Source organism: Carcharodon carcharias, chromosome 20 (assembly GCF_017639515.1).
Source record: "Carcharodon carcharias isolate sCarCar2 chromosome 20, sCarCar2.pri, whole genome shotgun sequence".
In the NCBI taxonomy this organism is placed as follows: Eukaryota; Metazoa; Chordata; class Chondrichthyes; order Lamniformes; family Lamnidae; genus Carcharodon; species Carcharodon carcharias.
Window position 1 is genome coordinate 98,832,074 of NC_054486.1, and position 19,887 is coordinate 98,851,960.

General features: G+C 43.6%; 2 protein-coding genes across 2 annotated transcripts in view; both read left to right on the forward strand.

Annotated features, from left to right (window-relative positions):
* LOC121292264 (latent-transforming growth factor beta-binding protein 2-like) overlaps positions 1-8,134 on the forward strand; it is a 658,547-nt gene extending 650,413 nt beyond the window's left edge. The window contains exons 37-38 of the mRNA XM_041214068.1: positions 664-813; positions 1,851-8,134. Coding sequence (XP_041070002.1) covers positions 664-813; positions 1,851-2,008 — 308 coding nt within the window. The 3' untranslated portion in view covers positions 2,009-8,134. The remainder of the gene's footprint in view (positions 1-663; positions 814-1,850) is intronic.
* Positions 8,135-14,816: 6,682 nt separating this feature from the next.
* Positions 14,817-18,379, forward strand: LOC121292661 (haptoglobin-like). The gene is made up of 3 exons (XM_041214918.1): positions 14,817-14,901; positions 15,691-15,878; positions 17,131-18,379. Exons 1-3 carry the CDS (start codon positions 14,897-14,899, stop codon positions 17,946-17,948), a joined length of 1,011 nt encoding a protein of 336 aa, XP_041070852.1. The 5' UTR covers positions 14,817-14,896; the 3' UTR covers positions 17,949-18,379.
* The last annotated feature ends 1,508 nt before the right edge of the window (positions 18,380-19,887 follow it).

Below are 19,887 nucleotides of genomic sequence, written 5' to 3' on the forward strand. Positions count from 1 at the left end.
GCGGAGCATATTGGGGAATGGAAAAGTTCGAGTGTAGCGACAATTCAACGATGACTGCCGCTTCGCAGAATATCCGGGCCCATGTCTCGTAACTTTTTTGCGCCAATTGGCAAACCATGGTCCTAGTGTGGATGCGAAAAGAGAGTCTAAAGGTAAAGCCAACCATCATGAAGATTTTAATGTTGGAAAATTGGGATAATACAGATGGGAAAGACCTTTGAATGTGAAGTAGACCAAATTTAAATTTAATGTATTATGAGCTGTTTGGGATGAGGAAGTAAGCAGCAGGTAACTAGAAAGGAAGTGACAGACATAAAGTTAGGAGATGGTTCCCTCAACGTATACAGGGTATGTAAGTGACAATGGGAACAGAACATACAATTGTAATTGTTAAATCTGTTAATGTTTCCTCAATTTCAAATATTTTACAGATTTTTCAAAATACAACAGCCAGGTTTTTGTCCTATCTCTTGTCAATGAACATAGCCATAGTGCTTCAGTGGGATGTAGTAGCTGAATTCAGCAGTTGGGCTGGATTGCAAGGCAGAACCCAAGGCAGTGGGAGCTGGTATTGTCAGTTCAAAGATGGTATTGTCTAACTAGGAATGCCTGAAGCTATCCTAGTTATATGTTCATTGGCACTATTTGATCTTATTTTCTCAGATCGTTCCAGTAGTTTTGAAGGCTTACAAGCAGAAGAGTGTGGAATTCTGAATGGCTGTGAAAATGGACGATGTGTTCGAGTGGAGGAAGGATACACCTGTGATTGTTTTGATGGGTTTGAGCTTGATATGACAAAAATGACTTGTGTAGGTGAGTGAACTTTTTCTTCAGTATATCATTTTCTTCCTACTTCCCCTTCTTTCTTACTCTGACCTCCTTCTGTTGGTATTCTCTATGGTATTTATCAGTTCTGCTTTCTGATTTATCATTTCTCCCAAATAGAACTAGCTCTCTCATTAGTACCATTGCTAACACTACCCCATGAGTGAATCCAGTTTTCTTCAGCTGTAGGGTCCCCTTGCAGAAGGTGACAATCTGAGCAAAAAGAAGCTAAGTGGATTAAGAAGCTGCTGCACTGAACAAATGGGGCATAAGAATTTTTTTTGTGGTACAGGGCTGAAAAGGGTTGTAAACCTATGTTCTAACACTGCTGGCATATCTGTTTTTATAGTTGACTAGAAACTATCAGAGTAAAACCTAATTATCTGTCTGGATTAGACTTTAGCCCATACCCTCTAAGTCAAAGGAGTCTATCTCACTGCATTACCCAGCAAATTAATTGTTAAAATGAGTTACACTGTTGATTAATCTCAGCATTGAAAAAAATACAGAGGCAGTACAAAGTGCAAGAAACATATAAATGGTTGTGACTAATAGACTGTGAAGCCGTTAATCTCGATAGGGTTGAGAGAATTGACATCAGCATCCCTAGATTAGAGAGAATGCAGGGTTTTTCTCCTCGTGATCATATATAGGTATGAGATGAGGACAAGATTCACCTTAACCTGTTCAGTTCTTGAAGTCAAATAGCAGACAACACTCTTTCCAAAGAAACTCATAGCAGGAAGTGCCCAATATTTCAGGAGCTAAAGGGGGGAAATTGATGGAGTATAAAATAAGTGCAGCCCATAAAAATGCCACTCCATAGTAACTAAAACATTATAGCCACAACAAAATTATGGAATACAGAGGTGAGGCAGCAAAGTGGAGTTGAGGTAAAGTCAATGATCTAATTGAATGGTGGAGCAAGCTGGAGAGGCCTTATGGTCTGCTCCTGCTGTTATTTCTTAGGTGCAAATGATTTTTCAATTAGTTGAAATTACTCTCTCCTGTTTACTGCATTTCAGATATTAATGAATGTGAGGATCTGAGTGACAGCATACTCTGCAGAAATGCAAGCTGTGAGAACACGGAGGGATCATTTAAGTGCATCTGTTTACCAGGCTACATGCTTTCCCAATATCCTAATGACTGCATACCGGAAACAGAAGCTGGACATCACTAAGAACTGTCACCTGGCAAGGGATAAGGAAGCACTTGATGATTTATTTTAAGGAAAATACATGTTTACTCTGCTTGGGATTATCAATTTGATTATATGAGTGAGAGTAAATGCTCAGTGATACGCTAGGACTCTACCAATCCACCAATCCCGCATCAATATCTACAATTTATGTCTATGACTTTTAAAAAAATGTTGATTAGATTTGCAATTGTTTCATTTGGAAAAATAATAGAGGCAATACAAAGTGCAAGTAACATACAATAGATTGAGACTAACAGACTGTGTGAAGCTATTATGTTACTTGAAGGCCTCCTAAATGGCTTTGAAATAATTGACACCAAGATAGTGATAAACATAATTTACTTAAGCAAAAGATAAAATGAAGTAAGTTGTCTCTTATTACACACTGCTGTGAAGTATTTGTTGTTTTAAACAGGATGAAAAATAGTTAGGATAGGCTCACATGCATATTGTTTCTAAAATAAAACATTTCCTCTTTTAAAACAGCTGCTGTGCATTTTGGTGCAGGTTTTCAAATGACCTATAATTAGGTGTTCATGTTCAAAGTCCTCATGATCAGTTGGAAAAATTATAGTGCAATACTGCTATTCTGCTGCTAGATATCCCTGCTCACTCTTCCGTCTTGTATTAATGTCACAGAGTACAGCTACTAATGACGTAAAAGTTACTGAAGACAATTTTGACCTTTGAGGCATGCCAGCCAGACAAGAGAACCTGCAGTGACACGTCACCCATCATTTTGAGGCACTGGCCATGATTTTGAGGCACTGGTCATGATTTTGAGGCACTGGCCTCATTCATTGGGCCAGCAAGCAGCTGGGGAGGATGGTGATTGAGGAAGCCAATCCCAGACTTTGTAGGGCCTGGATTTTACACTGAGCCATGGCTTGGCCTCTTACCCTTTTATCATCATTGGCAATGACTGGAGCATGCACAGCTCAAGCTTAGCCATTTCCAACTGAGACTTGCATATTTAAATGAGCATGAAAAAGGTGGATATTGTGGATGCCCAGTGGTAGACCTTTTCAAAACAACACCAGCCACATCATGGGTGTTAAATGTGCAGTAAAGCTATTAATCGCATTTTAAGGCTGTTAATGCCAGGTGTAGCAAATGAAAACATGTCATATTACCACTTGCAGTGTGAGCAGAGACTTGATTGTTGTCTCTGTCTATATGTGATAGTGATTTGGAAGCATTCCTATAAGCTATTACCGCTTTAACAGACTAGTTTCCCATGTGTTGATAAGAATATGCCAGTGGGATTGTATTATCAACCCTTGTTTATAGTTTTCAGCTCCTTTCCACTGAAAACCATATCCTAGAAATAACACTGTGCAATATTGCATCAAACCACTAGCCATGTTTGTATGAAACTATCTTGTCCGGCGTTTAACCTATTTATTTTAAATGGGTAATGTTTATTAAAACAGCACACAAAGTAATTTCATGAAAGCGCATGAAACATTCCAATGTTAATATCGGACAACATAATTTCTGAGCTCATCTCTTTAAATATACAAATATTTCCTTTTATTCTTAGTTTCTGCCTATTTTCCTTTCTTAAAAACTTAAGCTAACATTGCATGGTCATTACCAGTTAGATGCATGTGTTCACAACTCCCTTTAGATAACGTGAGCAACATTTTTCAATGAATTGTAATAACTCACAGTGAAAAAAAGTGATGACTGATTTCAAGATGTAAAAAAAGCTACAATACAAGGATAAGTTTAGAAATATGCACCCAAAGTGCACAAATTAACGCTGACAGGCACATCTACTGGGAATTCAGGCAGTATAGTTTTTCCAAATATTAATTTTAACAGTTGGAAAGTCAAAGAAGTTCGACTTCCAATGTATGTTGACAGTCAGTAAACCTCCACACCAGGAATGCAAATTCAGAACAGTTATCCTTATTTGAGTCAAGACTCTGTTACTCTTGCTTCCTGTTTATAAACTTGGAAGGGGAGGGAAGGACAATTAAAAGTAATAATACAAGAAGTGTAAATGTATGAAAGGAACTAACTTAGTAATGCTAAGATTCATGTTTCACTGCAATCAGAGAAGTTGCTGAGTTGTGTATGGTTGCCAAACTCTGATATCAAAATAAATCATTCTTTTTGCTAACCTGGTTACATCTTAATAGCTTCCTTTTGAATTCCAGTTGGCAATGACATTATAAAGAAAATACAAATTAAATTTTACAAGTGTAATGTCACCTATTTACAAAGTCAAGTGTTTTTGAAATTTCAAACTCCATTTTTTGGTTAATGTAATTATACATAATAATAATTATGTAGGTGAAAAGTTTCAATCAATGTAGGATTGAGTTATAGACTTTAGCAAAGACTATACAATTAAAAACAGTATTTTGACTGGCCTCATTAAATGTGTATAGTTCCCATTGTAGAGTCAGATGACAGGCAGGTGGATTTCTAGAGCCCTAGATCAACATGAAGTGTATCTCACAGCAGCAGCATAAAGAAATTGCTGGAACTGTATTTTCTTGGGGTTACCCTGAATTTCAATGGCTGCCTGCTCAATGCAACACATAGGCAACATTCAGTTTGTATTAGAAGTTGGGATCTTGCTGGGATCCTGCCACACAGTGCTAATCAACAACTGCATATTGCTCTCTATCATTTCCAGACAGAAAACGTGCACTAATTAATGATCTAGTGTTTACTTATATTCAAGGTTCACTGTGTCACATTCTGTGTTCCATCTGCTATCCTTTATGTGTCTCTCCCAAACCAACGTCATCAGGGTATATCTGTGTATTCCTAAATGAAGTAAGTGGCATTCTGGAGCTCTTCTTCCATACAATGACCTTACTTTTTCCAGACTTTCTTTCTGTGATGGAGGATTTCTAGACTGAAATTCTGAAGTAAAAGAAGAATTCAGATAAGGCCCTAACCTAATTGTGACTAAATTCTCAAAACATGCCATCTACAGAAATGATAGTCAATAGCTTTAGCTTGGATTTTTGCCAAATTGAGGAGTATATCAATTGGTTTATTCATCGGAAAGTGAATCCACTAAATCTCTGAAGAATAAAAGTGCATATAAAGCAGGTCATTAATTAAAACTGTAATCTTCTAAAGTTTAGATTTCTGAAGATGTGTCTGAAATGGTACCATCCATGGCTTCAGTTTCCACTGTTCATATGATAAGATGATAGAAACATATGATGCAGTATTGGCTGCTGCTGTTGTCCTCAATTAATTTGGTTACATGTACTTAGCACCTTGAGTTAGTCAATGTTCTATGCACTGTATTTGCAATTGTTGATAAAGAACCAATTTAAAAGAAAACTTTGAAATTTCTTTACACAATGCCACCAGAGGAAAGTTCTAACTAGAACAAAAATTACTGAAGACTGTTCATAAGTTGAATCAATCATAACCTTCACATTATCTATTCAACGTTTGAGGACACCCAATGGAAAATTTCATGTAATGAGAAGGGAGTAACTCAAATTTGCAATAACATAGGATGTATATTATTTTGAGTAGTTCAAAATTGGATTTTAGTACAGAATCATTACTTGGCAGTTTTCTTTTTAAAGGATGCTAGTAGTTTATGGATGCACTTTAATTTTATTATTACTTTGCTTTGAAAATTTACCTCAATTGCCTTGAACATGAATTCACTTTTTGTCCTCACCAACTTTTACCCCTCAGTCCTCTGTTGAAACTATTGAGTCGGCATTGGCTCTGATTCCAAGCACTATACATAGCTGAGGTAGTCATTTTTCATGTTTAAACCTCTATGCTGGCAAGCTATTCAATGATGAGGCACCACAGTTTAGCCTGCTTTAGCCATCATCCAATGAACCTCCAGCAGATGTTGCTGGATATAGAGTGAAACTCTGGTCACTTTCCACTGCCAAATCCAGGGGCTCTGATGCCAAATTCAGAGCTCCCACTACTTTCCCTGCTGAGTTCAGTTAATGCAGCATGGAAATGGCATCAAATCTGGAACAAATATTGTCCAGCAGCTCACTGAATAATTTTGCTGAGTCACTGGTGGAGCCAAATTATTCTTCTAAAAGTTACAATATAATTTTCTACATAATTGTGCTAACATATAATTTAAGGAGCATATTGATATATACAAAATTAATGCACACACCTGTATGACAAATGAACTGTCCACATAGTTTCTTAAAGACCACAGTCTGTAAATTAATCTATATTCAAATCAAAAAGTCTTGCAAATAACATGAATATGTTGTGAATCCTCCCCCAGGTCTAACCAGTGCTAAACAAAGGGCAGGTAAATTATTGAAAATCTCAAGTGAAGAAAACATATGATTTTTTTTCCTGTGTGTGTGTGTGCGTGTGTGTGTTTGTGTGTGTGTATTTTTTTTTGTAGTTAATAATAAGCTCTGGTAACCCTTGTAAATCATACTTGCTACTAAAACATTTGTAAAGCTACAACACCTGATTCCTGTATATGTTTTGTGGATACAAGTACCATTCTCAAAAATAAATGACCATATGTTTTGTACAGATTTATATACAAAATGCAATGTATTTAATGTTTTAGGCAAGATAAATGTTAGTTATTTAGTAATAACATTGTAATTGTTTTCAGTTCAGACTTTATTCTCTTTACAAGTGATCTGGCTAAAAATTCTAATATCTCATGCTGAAAATTTGAAGTGCTAAGTGCCTTAGTCATATTTCATTTTACTTCTGTTTACTGTTGCGAAATGTAATTTTTAGAAAGCATTTTCTACACTGTACCATATAAAGTGCAAAATCTCTGCCCTGTGGAGCAGTTTTGGGTATTTGTTAGAGATCAACCAATACCACATATTTCTCACTGTCACCATGGGTTGAGACTAAAGTGGTCATTTTCCAACCTCATACTGCTTTAAACTAATGAACAGAAAACTCCGAGCAATGTGTAACTGAATTCTTCTGATGCACCATTAGGGAATGAAGAAAAATAACTCAATTATACATACAGTTGGAACCACTTCCAATGACTTGTGTGAGAATTTTAACTGTTCTCTAGTATATTCATTGTAAAAGAATTGCACCATGATTCATTTGGTTATGCTGTTTTAATCTCAAAACTACAGTATTTAGACTATAGGTTATTCTTATTAACACTGCTCATTATTCTACTGGTATATTAAATGGATTTTTAAAATATTTACGGTACATTGGTCTAATTATTATGAAGTTTGCACTGAGATTTGACTTTATTGGTACTTTGTGCAACCTGAAGACCAAGTGCAAAAACAAGCTCATCCTTTTTGAGCAGGGAATCATTTGCTTTAATAATCCCTTCTCATTCAATATCTTTACTGTCAGTCTGGTAACCTGGGATCTGGTATTGGTTGATTTATGGCATTTATAACTATTTATCAGTTGTCATGCAAACTACAAACACTTAACAAAGCCTATAAGTCTGCATTATTTGAAAAATAAAAACAGCTGCTAATAAGTACTTGTTGTTTTCCCAGATATTTTCCAGCAACAGTGAAATTCTCCTCCTCCTCCCATTCCCCACATCTGGAATTTTGAAACAAATGTGTAGAGAAAACAAAATTGTATTGTCTAAAACTTATTTGAAATCAGAGAAAATTTGTTTGATCCTGGTTTCTGTACTGATATATAAAATACTTCAAAATATATTTAAAAATTAGGCAAATCAAATATAGAAAGCAAATGACTTATTTGCTTGAATAACATACCAGAGATGGTGTGGGAATCAGTGCTTGCTAGAGAAAGTGCTGGATATTCTCCAGAGCTTCCAATAGCTTGCTGGCTCAGTTGATAAAGGACACATTTGCTGCTGCTCAGGATGACTGCAGTACCAGATTTTCTCATGAGGTGGTGTGCTGCTTCGTCGAGAAATGCCACTTACAGGAATTAGCTAGAACCTGATTCAACCTGTCATTCATGTCTTCTAATTTGTTCCAGTCATTGTATCAAACATTCCATTGTCTAGTCACTTGTTAAGGGTTGGCACTGCCTATAGACAGTATCACTGTTCTGAAAATAGAGCTGTTGTCTAGAAAGTCAACCACTCCAACAGACATGAATTTATCATTTTCATCCTTGGAAATAAAACTGGTTGTAACTCCATAATGTTTTCTGTCTTTCTTTTGCATGCAGTTTTTTTTCTTTAGCAACTTATACTGTAGTAATTATAGATTTTACATACATGGTTTAAAAAATTTTCTCACATCCATAGTGGAATTCTTGTAACAGAAATCCATGGCCCATTCAGGATATTCCAGCCAGAATTACAGCCTGGCCCATGAGTTATGCATGGCCTTTGTTGGGGGGGCGGGATGCAGGGTCAGAAAGGGGGGTGGGGTGTAGGTGGGTGGTGGTGGTGCAGACCCTTTTCCCATCCTAAGTAAGGACATTTACACAAGATGTTCTTTCCTCCTGAGCCTGGAAATGTCAACAAATGTAGGGATCATCAGCCAGTATATACAGAATGGTAATTGTGGGACTCATGAGTCCATGGGCTGAATTTTCTGTTTGGGGGTGGAGGGTGGGGGTGGAGCGGGCACGTGTGGGCGGGTGTGGATCCGATCGCTGCCCGCGATCGGGTCCACGTTACTATTTTACGTGGGCGGGCCAATTAAGATCCACCCAGCGTAATGCCCGACTCCCAAGGATAGCGGCTTTGCAAGCCTGCTCAATGTCAAGTGGAAGTGCTTACCAGAGGGCTCCTGGTGAGCAGGCCAGTCCAGAGGATAGGGCAGCAGAGCAGGCGAGGCTGGAGGGTACAGCAGCGGGACAGGCCAGGCCGTGTGCCCCTTGTTTCATGGATGACTGCCTTGCTGCCCTCCTTGAGGCGGCGGCAGCATGGTGGGAGGTGCTGGTTCCCCAGGATGGGAGGATGAGGCCCCTCCACATGACGAAATGTGCGTGGGAGGAGGTGGTGAGCTCCCGTGACATGGTGCAGCGCACCTGGATTCAGTGTCACAAGCGCTTCAACGACTTGTGCTCTGGCAGGGTGAGTACCATGTTGGCATTGGTCATGTAACCCAACAGGTCGGTTTACCCCCCTGCTGACCCCCCACCCCCGCCCCAAGCCTGAGTGTAGGGACTGCATTGAATCATTGACGGCATTTGTCCTTTGCTGGGTGGGCCAAGAGATACTGCCTATGCTGAGGTCAGCCTGAGAGGGTGATGAAGAGATGTGTTTTGCCCCTGCAGCATGTGTTACACAGAGTCGCACATCATTGGTTTGGGGGCAACCTGGAGGAGCTGCACCTAGGCGCTGTGATTGAACCCCAGGACATATCCAAGTCAGGGTGGTGACATGCTGGGAGGGGAGCATCAAGGTGGTGTGGCACCGGACCATCTGCTGCACTCTGCGCTCCACGTGCTTGCGCCTCCTTGCTATGGAAGGATATATGATGTGGTGCCTAATGTGGTGTAGGCAGCATGTGTCCAAGGATGGGTGAGGTGGGAGGGTGTGGACCAGGCCTAGCATCTTTGTGTGAATGTTTGGCAGCAGCAGGGTGAGGAGACATTGGAGCCCTGATATGTCCCACCCTGGTTGGGGTGAGCCATGCGTGAAGAAAGCCCATGTGCAATTTTCACTAATCAATGCTCGTCTCTCATTTTCAGGAAAAGAATGTTCATAACATGGCAGAGTGTGTGAGGACTGGCGGCAGCCAGGCACAGATCACTATTCTTAGTCGCTTCGAGCAGGAGGTCCTGGACCTTTCCAGTGCCCATCCTTCCACGGTGAGCAGGGAGGTCCAAAGCGACCTCACGTCAGCATAGCAGCTGTCTGGCATCTCCTCAGGCACCTCTCAGGGCGTTCCGGATGAGGGCGGCAGCTTCTCCGCCCCTCTCTCACTGACTGTAGCATCCAGTGAGGCTGCGACAACTGGGGAGATGGCAGCTGTGGAAATGGCTGCTCCCTCCCAGGTGGGGCCAGCACTGGCTCCACGGGCCAGAGGACAACCACCAAGGTCATTGAGGACAGCAGAGTCAGCAGGCTTTCTCAGATGCCACTCCAAGCGATGGGCCAGCACCAAGACATGGCAACCCAAAAATGAAAACATAAGGCACCTTAGGCACACCACAGGTTTTTCACTGGTGCTTTTGTGTTGGTCCAAGATGAGGTCCTTATGATTTATTTTGTTTGGTAACACTATTCTCTTTTTTTCGGAATAAGTTGGTTTGCTCGACAGAATAACTTCAGATATGTCACCATGGCTGAAGATGCCTCTTTTCTTCTGCATGTGTATGGGTTCCAAAACTGTAATGAGTGCTTGGTTGGACATTCAGCTTTATTAACAAGGCCCTTGGTGACTGTTCCTAACCTGACAGATTTTGCACTTAGGTGTGAAGTATCGAGCCTACAGCCCAGTCTTGTCCTGGAGGCCCATCTGTGCTGCGCTAGCTGAAGGTTCGTTGGATTAAAGCCTCCCAGGTGTCCCTGCCTCCCTGGAGTATGCCCGGGTCAGAGTCTACCCCCCTCAGTGTTTTTCTGTGCATGCTCATCCTCGGACTCACTGCTGGACTTAGCGTGTGCAGCTGCAGACACTGCAACGATGTCTTCATCATCCACTGCATCCCCCCTTTCCAGCGCAAGATTCTGATGAGTGCAGCATACAGCCACTATCACCAAGATACGATCTGGGGGGTACCGGAGTGCACCCCCTGAGCAGTCCAGGCATCAGAAGCGCATCTTGAAAAGGCTGATGGTTCTCTCCACCACAGCCCTTGTGGAGGCTTCGCTCCTATTATACCACTGCTCAGCATCTGTTCTTGGATGGCAGAGAGGCGTGATGAGCCACCTTCTGAGGGGATACCCCTTGTCATCCAGCAGCCATCCATCAAGCCAGGCTGGAGCACTGAAGAGCCCCGGCACCTGGGAGTGTCTGAGGATGTGGGTATCGTGAGAGCTGCCTGGGTAGCTTGCACAGACTTGTGGAATCAGCATCCTGTGATCACGCACTATCTGCATGTTCATGGAGTGGAAGCCCTTCCTGTTGACGAAGGCGCCCGGCTCACTTGCTGGCACCTTAATGGCCACATGTGTACAGTCTATTGCACCCTGGATGCAGGGGAAGCCAGCAATGGCTGTGAAGCCTCTGGCTTAGTGTGTCTGGCTTGCCTGGTCCCAATGATAGTGGATGAAGGTCAATGCATACCTGAACAGAGCATCTGTAACCTGCTTGACACAAATGTGCACAGCTGATTGGGAAACACTGCAAAGATCATCCACCAACCCCTGGAAGGAGCCAGAGGCAAAGAAGCTGAGGGCAGCTGTGACCTTCAGAGCCACTGACATGGGGTATCCACCCACACAGCGGAGATCTCAGGCCCAATCATCTGACAGGTATAGTTGACCATCTCCTTTAAGAGACGGAGCCTCCTTTGGCAGTGCACCTCAGACATATTGAGGGAGCTGCTTCGCCGCTTGTGTACGCTGGCAGCAGGATAGTGGCGTCTTCTGCAGCTCCTTCTGCCTTGGACTTCCTTTTGGCCCTGTGCCCCTTGTGCCTGCGCCTGTCCTCCCAAAGGTGGCTCCCCTGGAGGCTGAATGTGCACTCCTAGCCTCCTCCCCCTTCTAGCCCTCCCTTCCTCCTCAGAGGAGCTGCCTCCAGTGGACAGTTCAGCTCCCATGCCCAAGCTAAGAGAAGACTTCTTGAAACCTGCAGGCCCAGAAACGATTACTCACTGCAGAGTGCTGACCTGAAAGTTAAGAATCCAGAAAAAGCAGCTGGTATGCGTTTTGAAAGACTGCAGATCACACAGGCAAGTTTCAAAAACTTTCAGAAATAGATGCTTGACTGTGCACGTTCACGACCCCTCTTATCCTGTCCGTGGATGAGGTTAATACAAATGTGTCCTATCCGCCTGCCCATTGCGCCCGTGCGCCGAGCTGAAGATTGCACAAGCACCGAAAAATCGGCATTGATTGGTGCCTCAAGGGCCTTAACTGGCCCGTTAATTAATGGCAGGCGTGCATCGGACATCATCGCGCACCCACCCAGCGAAATATTGTGATGGCGCGTGGTGAAGTCGGGACACTCGCCGGACATTGTGCGTCATTTTACACGCGGACCACCCCTACACACCAAAGGGAAAATTCAGCCCCATGTCTGCGATGCAGTTTGAACCTCAAAGATCTTTGTCAGCCTTACTATTGTTTTGGTCACTTTCAAAAATGAGAGGTGTGTCAAAAGTTGACTGATATTCTCAATCAGGAGGGACTCCAAGCAACTTTTCCTGAAGCAGACAAACTCTGATCAGGATTCCTACACCAACACAGGCCCTATATGGTCCCCAAGTGGTGTGAACTTTTTTGGTTCATTCTCTACATTGCTTCATCAAATTACCTAATGCAACTAATTGTACAAAATACACTGATAATTTATTTATTTTGGCGTTGACAATCTGTGGGACTGGTTACTCCATGGTTGGATTCCAGGGTTGGGTCTCCTGTCTGCCTATACATTGCAGCACTCACCCCACCATGAAATGCCAGGTAAGCTCATTTATAAAGCCATTGGCACACCGAGAGCACAACTCACATCCAACACTGCACTCTAGGCACCATGGAAATTTGTTCATTGGCCTTTAAAATGATTCAGCTAGCGAGAAGTGCAACAACAGACCACATGGAGCAGCACATAAGTAGTGATTATTGTACCAGAGTGGATTGGGCATCTAGTCTCCTTAGATGCTTAATAAAGACGAGGTTTTCAGTAATTTTATAAGAATGGATTCAATTGGTGGAGCAGTCTGAGGAACTCAAAGAAGACAACACACATGACATTGTATTAGAAAAGATCAAAAAGTTTTAAGAAAGTCTGAACTTTAGATCATTTGTAGCCAAACACCATCAAGAAGACAAAGACCACAGGCTACCAATAGAAGGAAACCCCAACAAAGTATTTCGCAAGACGTGGAGAAAAGTGGTTCTGGCACTGAATGCCAACTCGTAATCCTGGAACAGCAGACTACGCAAGATAAAGTTCAACGACCTGACCAGGGAAAACAGGGTAAAAGAACTGCCACTATCTCTTGGGCACCAACACATAGAAACCAATTATTATTACTTGGAGTATAAGTCCTCCTTCACATTGCACTATGGTTCAAGGACTCCTTAACTCTTCTTCTTGTAATATATGTTGGCACCCACCACTCCCCACCCATTACAATACTGACTTGCATGCAGCAGTATAAAAATACCTTCCTTGGCTTTGACAGTATGCTACTAGTGAATTTATAACATCAGCTGTCTGGTGACACTTGAGAGACATCCTTCAAATATTTATATTCATCTATTGCACTCAGTATTGTTTCAGGAAAACCTGACTCTAATACAAGTGGAAAAGCAGGTGACCAGAGACACAAAAGAATCTTGCTTTAGTGCTGTTGAGAAACACACAATTCTAGCCATGAATGATTTCTCTACGACAGTTCTAAAATTTATGTTGCAATTTAGTTTCCATTTAGATTATTTACATATTATCAACTAATATTTCCCATTTGTAATGGTTTATCATGGGATAAAGTCCTTTATGTCCTTCACTCTGTTCATGAGTGCCATGGAAGAGGCTACGTCTAACATAATATCTGCTGTTCGTAGAACAGTGGTTTCCAAACTGTGAGTCACAGATTCAATTAATGGGGTTACAAGCTCCCCATTCTCCAAAACTGCACCCCGACTCAACACCAAAGCCCAGGTAGCGTCAAACCCTGCTCGTCTCTTGGTCTTGAGAATTCTGTTTCTACTTCTCAAGACCATTTAAAAATGGATACACACCAGCGTGGGCGGAGAGGGGCTGGTTACAGTCTGAGTGTGTGTGCGTGTGTGTACGTGTGTGGGAGGTGTTGTGGGGGTGGGGGATTTGGTGAAGTTGGAGGGAGAGGAGCTTCAGTGAATCTTCTGTCACTGGGGAATATGGAGAGCTTGGTTGAAACCTAAGTGGCCAATAATTGTTGCACATTGTCTTCTGTGCCTGCTTAGAAGCTTTTGCTCTGCAATCTACAGTGAAACTGCAGCTTCTGGAACTGAATATTATTTTATGTAATTTGTAATCCTCTGTTGAAAATGATCTAACTTGCCTCACATCAAAAGCATATGATGTCAAAATGAACCTTGGTGTGATGGTGCTATGAATCTGTAATACTAAATGTAAATGTGAATGTCAGTCGTATACGCTACTTCCAGGTCAAAGTTGATGAGCTGGAATGGCTCAAATGAATAATGGTCTGGTTAGTATATAAAATAATATTTTTACAACATACTTTAAAAACACAGATTTTCATACTTATATGATGTATTATATATATTATATATATTATATAATAATATGTTGATCCGAATTAGTGTACTTTAATAATTATATACTGAATGGTACTACGTCCTTTATTGCTGTTTTCCTTTCATTAGTACATGGGATCACATTTATTTTTAAATGTTAAAATGGGGTCACATTGGAAAATAGCTACAGAAGCACAAATGTAAAGAAACCTTTACTTTGCATCTAACCATGTGCTTTACCTGCCCTGAGAGTGCTTGGAAGGTCACAGTTAAGAGAGCTTTACTCTGTATTTAAACTTGTACCATCCTACACTGGGCGTGTTTGATGGGACAGTGTAGAGGGACATTTACTCTGTATCCAACTCCATGCTGTAACTCTGGAGGCCCTGAACTGAAATCTGTTTCCACTACTGCAACATGATTGAGCCATGAACATTCCTGAGTAAGTGACGTGGGCAGCCAACAGAGATTATAGACTGTAACAGTCCAAGAGGTCACTGTCTCTTGTTCATGCCTGTGTTGTGTTGCTGCGTGTGTGTGTGTGTGCTGCTAGCACTGCAAATGAAAACAGGATCTGTTCTCGCTGAAGGATCATGAGGTACATTAGACGCTCTTAGTTAAAAGATGTGGTGGTACATTGGGTGGGATCCTGGCATGTGTTTGCTCCAATCCCCTGGGAATTCTCTGTGGCTCCAGAGCTAAAGGCTGAGGTTTAATGGTTTACTGGGCCCTCCCATGTATTTAAACTTGCAGACACCTCCAGCTTGACTGTGGAGTCTCCAACAGGCTGTATATCCTCCTGGCTCCAGCCTCCATTCACCCCAGAAACCTGGGGTGAAAATATCTCTTCGGGTTTCAAATATTGACAGTTTTATCTTAAGCGTGGCCCAGAGGGGGCCCAATACCCGCTCAAGCACCAGCGTGATGATAGCATTGGGAATCTGGCCGGATGCCAACAGAGAGAATTACGAGTTAAATGCCAAGCTTCAGTAAACCAACCGCCACTATAAGAACCTGGCCGTTATTTTGAGAGACCTACAGGAGTTTTGTGGCCAACTTCTTAAAAAATATTTCCTCAGGCAGTTGTGCATTTTGTTTTTTGGCACAGCTGTGACGCTGAAGGATGGGATGCCTGTTGCCTCTGTGGCAGCAAAGTTGTTCTGGGCAATGAGGAGGCCATGGTCTAACTCATTAAGCCTGAAAGCCTGAGCCACAGTTCACCAATGGCCTTAATCTGGGGTGCATGGCCCTGAGGCTAGGTTGTGGCAGAAGTTCTGAAGCTTCCCTCTACCTGACCACCACATCCCCTGCCCAACCCCACCACCCCCACTCCTGGTTGTCTCTGGCAATTGCATGCACAACCACCATTCTCTACTTTCCCTCCTAGGCTCCTGACTATGGCACTTGCTCTGCTCTGTGCCCGTTCCGCGTCACAGGAACCCAACGGCAGCTCAGACGTCCCATCAGCCAGTGACCCCCAAGCTGCCACCAAACCTTGGGTTATGGAGCAGAATGTCACAGGAACGGGCAAGAGAGAGGGCTATGGCACAAGGAATGGAACCTCTGGAGTTAAAGGTAACTTCTATCTCTCTGTAGCTCTGCCTGTCTCTTTCTCTCTGTGTCTCTCTATTTCTGTCTCTTTCTTACTGTCTCCCTCTATCTCTTTCCTAATCCTTTTGCCTCTCCCTGTCTCTACCTTTCATTTTTTTCTCTCTCTCTGTGTCTGTCTGTCTGTCTCTCTCTGACTGTTCCTCATTTTCACTTTCTTTCGCACTCACTCTCCACCTCTCTCTATTCTCTCACTCTGCCTCTAATTGTCTCTCTGTGCCTCTCTTTGTTCCTTTCTCTCTGTCTGTCTGTCTGTCTCGCTCTCTCTTTCTCCCTCCTTTCTCTTGGTCTCTCCCTCTGTCTCTTTGTGTGCCCCTTTCTCTCTGGGCCAGATTTTCACTATCAAGGCTGGCAGTTTTCTGACAGCAGACCCAGCTTGGTTTAAAGCGCTGGTCACACACTATTTTCATTCCATGTGGAGGCCTTCCGGGTGGGGGGTGGGGGGGGGGGGGGGGGGGGGGGGGGGGGGGGGGGGGGGGTGGGGGTGGGGGCTGGTGGTGTTGGTTGCAGGATGGAGTAGAGCCCACCAGCCTCGCAGATCCTAGGTGGCCATGGGGGTGAGTGAGTGCTGAGGCAGGCTGGTTCGAAGCTCCCAGGTCTTCATCCCAGTTGTAACAAAATCAGTTAGGCCTTCTAGAAATCATCTCCCACACCACCTTACATCCCCAGCCCCAAGCCCCACTTATAACCTCCATGCCAACTCAATGTCAACTCATGTCTCTTCCATTCTCCCATTCACCCAGTATGCACAAAATACATAACCAATGAGCCATATAATAACAATGGTAAGTGTGGAACTGCTGAGGAAAGAAATACACCCATTCAGAAATTTTCTATGAATAAAACTGCTGTTCCTACAACTCTGCAAAAGTGTCAATCAGGCATTAAAGCATCAAAACAGAGGCTGGGAACGTTTCCCATCTCTAAATCTTGTCCAAAAAAAACCATTGAGACACTGACAAAAGAGATCATTGAAAGGATAACTTATTGTAACCACTAAAATATGTCAATCAAGCAAAGTCAACAATTCACTTCACTTGTCGAAACAAATTTTCTGATGAGTTAGTGCTTTTATTGGTCCAGGCTCACAGCCAAGCATGCATAATGAGGATGCCTGAGGAAAATCTGGCTCTTTCTCTCTCTGTGTCTCTCTCACATCCTCTCAATCCCTGCGTACTATGCCCGTTGACTCCTGTTCTCCTTCTCCCCACCTTTGCAGTTTGCGGATGGCCTCCAAACCCGGTGACGGTTGTGCAGAGGATCCTGGGCGGCAAGCTGGCGGAAGAGGGGAGCTTCCCCTGGCATGTACTGGTGGTGGCAAGGGGCCGGGGGAGGGCCAGTGGCACCCTGATTGGCAGGGGTTGGGTGTTGACGGCTGCCCATATCTTCTACCCCAAGGGCAGCCGCCGAATTGACTTGGTCCGCCAACGTAACACCACCCAGATTCGGCTGGGACCAGGCACCAGCCTGAAAGCGCTCCTGGCAGAAGGTGGCCTGGAGATCGAGGATATCGTGGTGCACCCAGAGTTCGAGGAGGTGCTACACAATTTTGACAATGACATTGCCCTGATCAAGCTGAGGACAAACTGGGAAGAGGAGAGGGCAATGCCTGCCTGCTTACCCAGGGCTCAGGAACATAAAGGGCGTGACCTTTACCAGCCAGGGAGAGTGGGCTATGTGGCTGGCTGGGGGATAGAGGATGGCTTCTTCCTCCGCGACAGGCTGCGTTACGTGCCGCTGCCCTTAGTTGACCAGCACCGTTGCTGGCAGGCCTTCCAGAAGGCACGAATTGGGGGTCACCGCCCACTAGTCACCACCAACATGTTCTGCGCTGGCATGCCTGAGGGAGGGAGGGACGCTTGCGCTGGGGACACGGGTGGGGGCTTCCTAGTACCTGACCAGCGCTCGGGAGCCTGGTATTTGATAGGCATTGTATCCTGGGGCACCGGATGTGGGCGGCCGGGCCGCTATGGGGTGTACACACGGGTATCCAGTTACCTCCACTGGATCAACTCCATCATTGCTGCACATCCCTAGTCTAAAGCTTCCCTCAAACTGACATCCGCACCCAAAAACCTATTGGGAGCCTTCAGGCTGAATCTACTTTTGTTGGGTTTATTTGTCAATAAGATTACACAGAGGTAATAGAATGCAACAAATTTTCATAGACTTCCTGAGGTTTGACTCCATTCCCACCAGCCCAAGTTATGTAGACATCTCCCCTCCCCAATCTGTGGGACTCCTCACTTCCCCCAAAACTCTAATCTCCTCACTCCACTCAAGCTATGGGCCTCTTCTTCTCCCAACACTGTGGGAGTCCTCACCCACCAAACTGTAGAAATCCTCACCCCAGAATGTCAGATTAAATTTAATTTGTCAGCTTTCTTTACAAAAGATGTGGTTAAACAGAGGCAATGGAACGTATGAACAAATAAGGAGTAGGCCATTCTGCCCCGCGAGCCTGCTCTACCATTCAATAAGATCATGGCTGATCTGATTGTGGCCTCAACTCCACATTTTGCCTACCCCTGATAACCTTTGACTCTCTTGTTAGTCAAGAATCTGTTTACCTCTGCCTTAAAAATATTCATTGACCCAGTCTCCACCACTCTCTAGGGAAGAGAGTTCCAAAGATAAAGGAATGCAACAGATTATTGGCAATATAATGCTTGCTTTATGGAATACTGTAAACATGAGATTAATAAAGTGATCAGACCTTTTGTGTCCTCTGCAGAATTTCTGTATGACTGGGAGATGTAAGCAGGTGGAGAGGCTGATGTGGTTTCATATAACTCCTCCATTATCTCAATATGGGTACAGGTTGCACCTTAATAATCAAGGATTACTCTTGATTTACGACTTCCATAGTCCAACTCACCTTTCAGAATCTCAAGAGGTCCTGAAATGCTTCACAGCCAATGAAATGCCTTTGAGGTGGAGCCGTTGCTACCATCGGACCCTTTATGAGGGCTTGGCATCCTTATTAAAGTGTCGTTTCCTGAATGGGGCACAGAAACACATCTGGAGCCCAAGTGGAACATGCAGTTGGGGTTTTTGCCTTGAAGAAGTCACAAGACTTTAGTAGCTGTCGCTTGTCGGATTTAATAAGATCTACTTCTGCTGCTAGTCAACAGATGGTGGAGAGAGGGTGCTTTGGAAGTCTAGTGATGTCTCTTTCCCTTCAATGCCTGACTTGTGCGTGGCACCCAGAGCATCTGAAAGTTTTGATTTGTTGGTGAGCTGAGGCAATTTCTGATGCAATTAGCTTTCAACTTCTCTCCAGGGATATCAATTGTTCAACTCCAAGTGAATGTTTCCCTTGAGTCCTTTTTTTTTAATAAATCTGTTCACAGGATGTGGGTCCCACTGGCTAGGTCAACATTTATCGCCCATCCTTAATTGCTCTTGAAAAGGTGGCGGTGAACTGCCTTCTTGAACCGTTGCAGTCCATGTGGTGTAGGTACACCCACAATGCTGTTAGGGAGGGAGTTCAAGGATTTTGACCCAGCGACAGTGAAGGAACGGCCGATATATTTCCATGTCAGGATGGTGAGTGTCTTTGAGGGGAACTTGCAGGTGGTGGTGATCCCACATATCTGCTTCCCTTGTCCTTCTAGTTGGTAAATGTTATGGGTTTGGAAGATGCTGTCTAAGGAGCCTTGGTGAGTTGCTGCAGTGCATCTTGTAGCTGGTACACACTCCTGCCACTGTGTGTCCATGGTAGAGGTATTGAATGTTTAAGCTGGTGGATGAGATGCCAATCAAGCGGGCTGCTTTGTCCAGGATGGTGTCAAACTTCTTGTGTGTTGTGGGAGCTGCACTCATCCAGGCAAGCGGGGAGTATTCCATCACACTCCTGACTTGTACCTTGTAGATGGTGGACAGGCTTTGGGGAGTCAGGAGGTGAGTTACTTGTCACAGGATTCCTAGCCTCTGGCCTGCTCTTCTAGCCACAGTATTTATGTGGATGATCCAG